This window comes from Plectropomus leopardus, unplaced genomic scaffold (genome assembly GCF_008729295.1).
Source record: "Plectropomus leopardus isolate mb unplaced genomic scaffold, YSFRI_Pleo_2.0 unplaced_scaffold10539, whole genome shotgun sequence".
NCBI lineage: Eukaryota > Metazoa > Chordata > Actinopteri > Perciformes > Serranidae > Plectropomus > Plectropomus leopardus.
The window spans coordinates 1-2,050 of NW_024611106.1; the positions used below are offsets into that span (position 1 = coordinate 1).

Sequence of the window (2,050 nt, forward strand, 5' to 3'; positions counted from 1 at the left end):
AATGTATTCGGCTGTTTCAGCCGACTTTCCTTCTAAATATCACAAAAACTAAAATCATGATGTGTGTTTGAGGGTCACGTGATGCGTGACAGCTGGCGGTCTCACCGTCACGCCCACGTTGGCGGGCTCTCGGCCCTCCACCAGCCTGAAGATGGACTGCAGCGCCTCGTCTCTGCTTTGACCTTTGAACCTTTTTAGGGCGAGTTCCTCCAGAGCTCTGCGAAACTCCTCAAAGGTCATGACCCGAGACGTCTTCTGTCTTCACACACAAACATAAAGACACTAAAGACACTGAGGGACTGTGAGAGACACTGAGAGACACTGAGAGACACTGAGGGACAGAGCTGCAGCAGAGGACAGCTCATCTGTGGAGACTTTTGATCAGAAACATTCGGCAGTTTTATATAACAGGATGATTTTTTTTTATTGTCCACTAACGACCCAAAAAGACAAGAGCTGTCAAACCGTGTGGACGCTCGTCTGCAGACTCACTTGACTTTGGAGAAGACGATGTCCACGTCGGTGCCGCTGACGTTCTTGCCGTCGATGATCTTGCAGTCTTTGCACAGTTTGGCCCAGTTCCTCCCGGTCAGCTCCTTCCCCGTAGCCTTCGTGTCTCCGTGGACGGCAAACTTCCTAAAAGACGTCAGGAGCTGCTCCATGTCCGCGCTCTCCGCCATGACGGGATGATTTCTGCAAAATGAGACAATCAGCTGAAGACATCATTTCCTTCACACGCTTCACGCCCTAAAATCCGCACAGCCTGAGCTCAAAGACGATGGAAGTCAGTCAAACATCATGAACAACGATAATCAAACAGAATCCGGATGTTTTTTTTATCAGGTTTTAATCACAGACTGTAAATAAAGATGGACGCCGCGCGCCCTCTGACAGCCGCTACGCTGAAGGGACGTTAAAATGCCCGGGTACGAGCGTTGCCATCTTGAGCGGTGATGTCATTGGGAGCCCTGCATCTGCGCAGTAGCGATTTCCATGGTGGGGAGTTCCCGCCCAAACACCTGACCGACCAATCCTGAGAGGCTGCACTGAATGCGAGCGCTCGGATTGGCTGTCACAGCTGTCAATCATGGTGGAAAAGCTTCTTTTTTTTATAATTTAATAATAACTCATTAAAACCAAACTTATCATGAAAACAAACACCCTAACAGACGTTAGGGCGATGAGAGCTACCGTCAGGGACAGACACCCTCTGTGGAAAACATTTATTTGTTGTGTACTTTGAGTTTTTATTTCAGCCTGTGACCATTCAGCAACACGAAGGGGCGTGGCCTAGGAGCTGTACTGCAGACAGACAGCAGGGGGCGCTGCAGACCGAGTCACCTCACTGTGAGGGCGCCGTCACATCCTCCATCTTTATATACAGCCTACGCTTATAAAGAATAAAAACACAAAACATTTGGACTAAATATTTCTGACTGCAGAGATATTTTCATGTTTATGAGCAGAGTGTAAAAACATGATGATTCACCAGCATGGTTTTGTTTTTCACCGCAGGTAACGCAGCGCAGTGATGTCATCAAGAACGCGGTGATGTCATCAAGAGCGCGGTGATGTCATCATGAGCCAGTGATGTCATCAAGAGCGCAGTGATGTCATCACAAGCCAGTGATGCGCCTGTGTGTGTCTATGTCTATGTCTGTGTGTGTGTGTGTGTGTGTGTGTCTATGTGCGTGTGTGTGTGTGTGTCTATGTGTGTGTGTGCGTGTATGCCTATGTGTGTGTGTGTGTGTGTGTGTGTGTATGTCTATGTTTGTGTGTCTGTCTGTGTGTGTGTGTGTGTATGTGTGTGAGACATGACCTCACTCTGGTTTCTCAGACTCGTGTGATCACACACACATTGATGCAATCCCTAACAGCCGTTGTCATGGTTACAGAGTCAGACTGACTTCTCCATGTTGTGGTGCTGCCACAGTGCATGATGGGAATTATTTGACCCTGAATGATGGACTCCAAGTATCCCACAATACCTCACGCAAAGATTCGTACAACTGACGGTCACTTACCAACAACATATCCCATCATGCATTTC

At 48.1% G+C, this 2,050-nt stretch overlaps 1 protein-coding gene across 1 annotated transcript; it reads right to left on the reverse strand.

The window, feature by feature from the left end:
* Positions 1–105: 105 nt before the first annotated feature.
* Positions 106–690, reverse strand: LOC121963238 (tubulin polymerization-promoting protein family member 3-like; the record flags this gene model as incomplete). Its single annotated transcript, XM_042513555.1, has 2 exons — positions 493–690; positions 106–259 (listed from the first exon to the last, which is right to left on the reverse strand). Coding segments are annotated over exons 1-2 (342 nt in total), but the record flags the coding sequence as incomplete, so codon positions are not given.
* Positions 691–2,050: the final 1,360 nt, after the last annotated feature.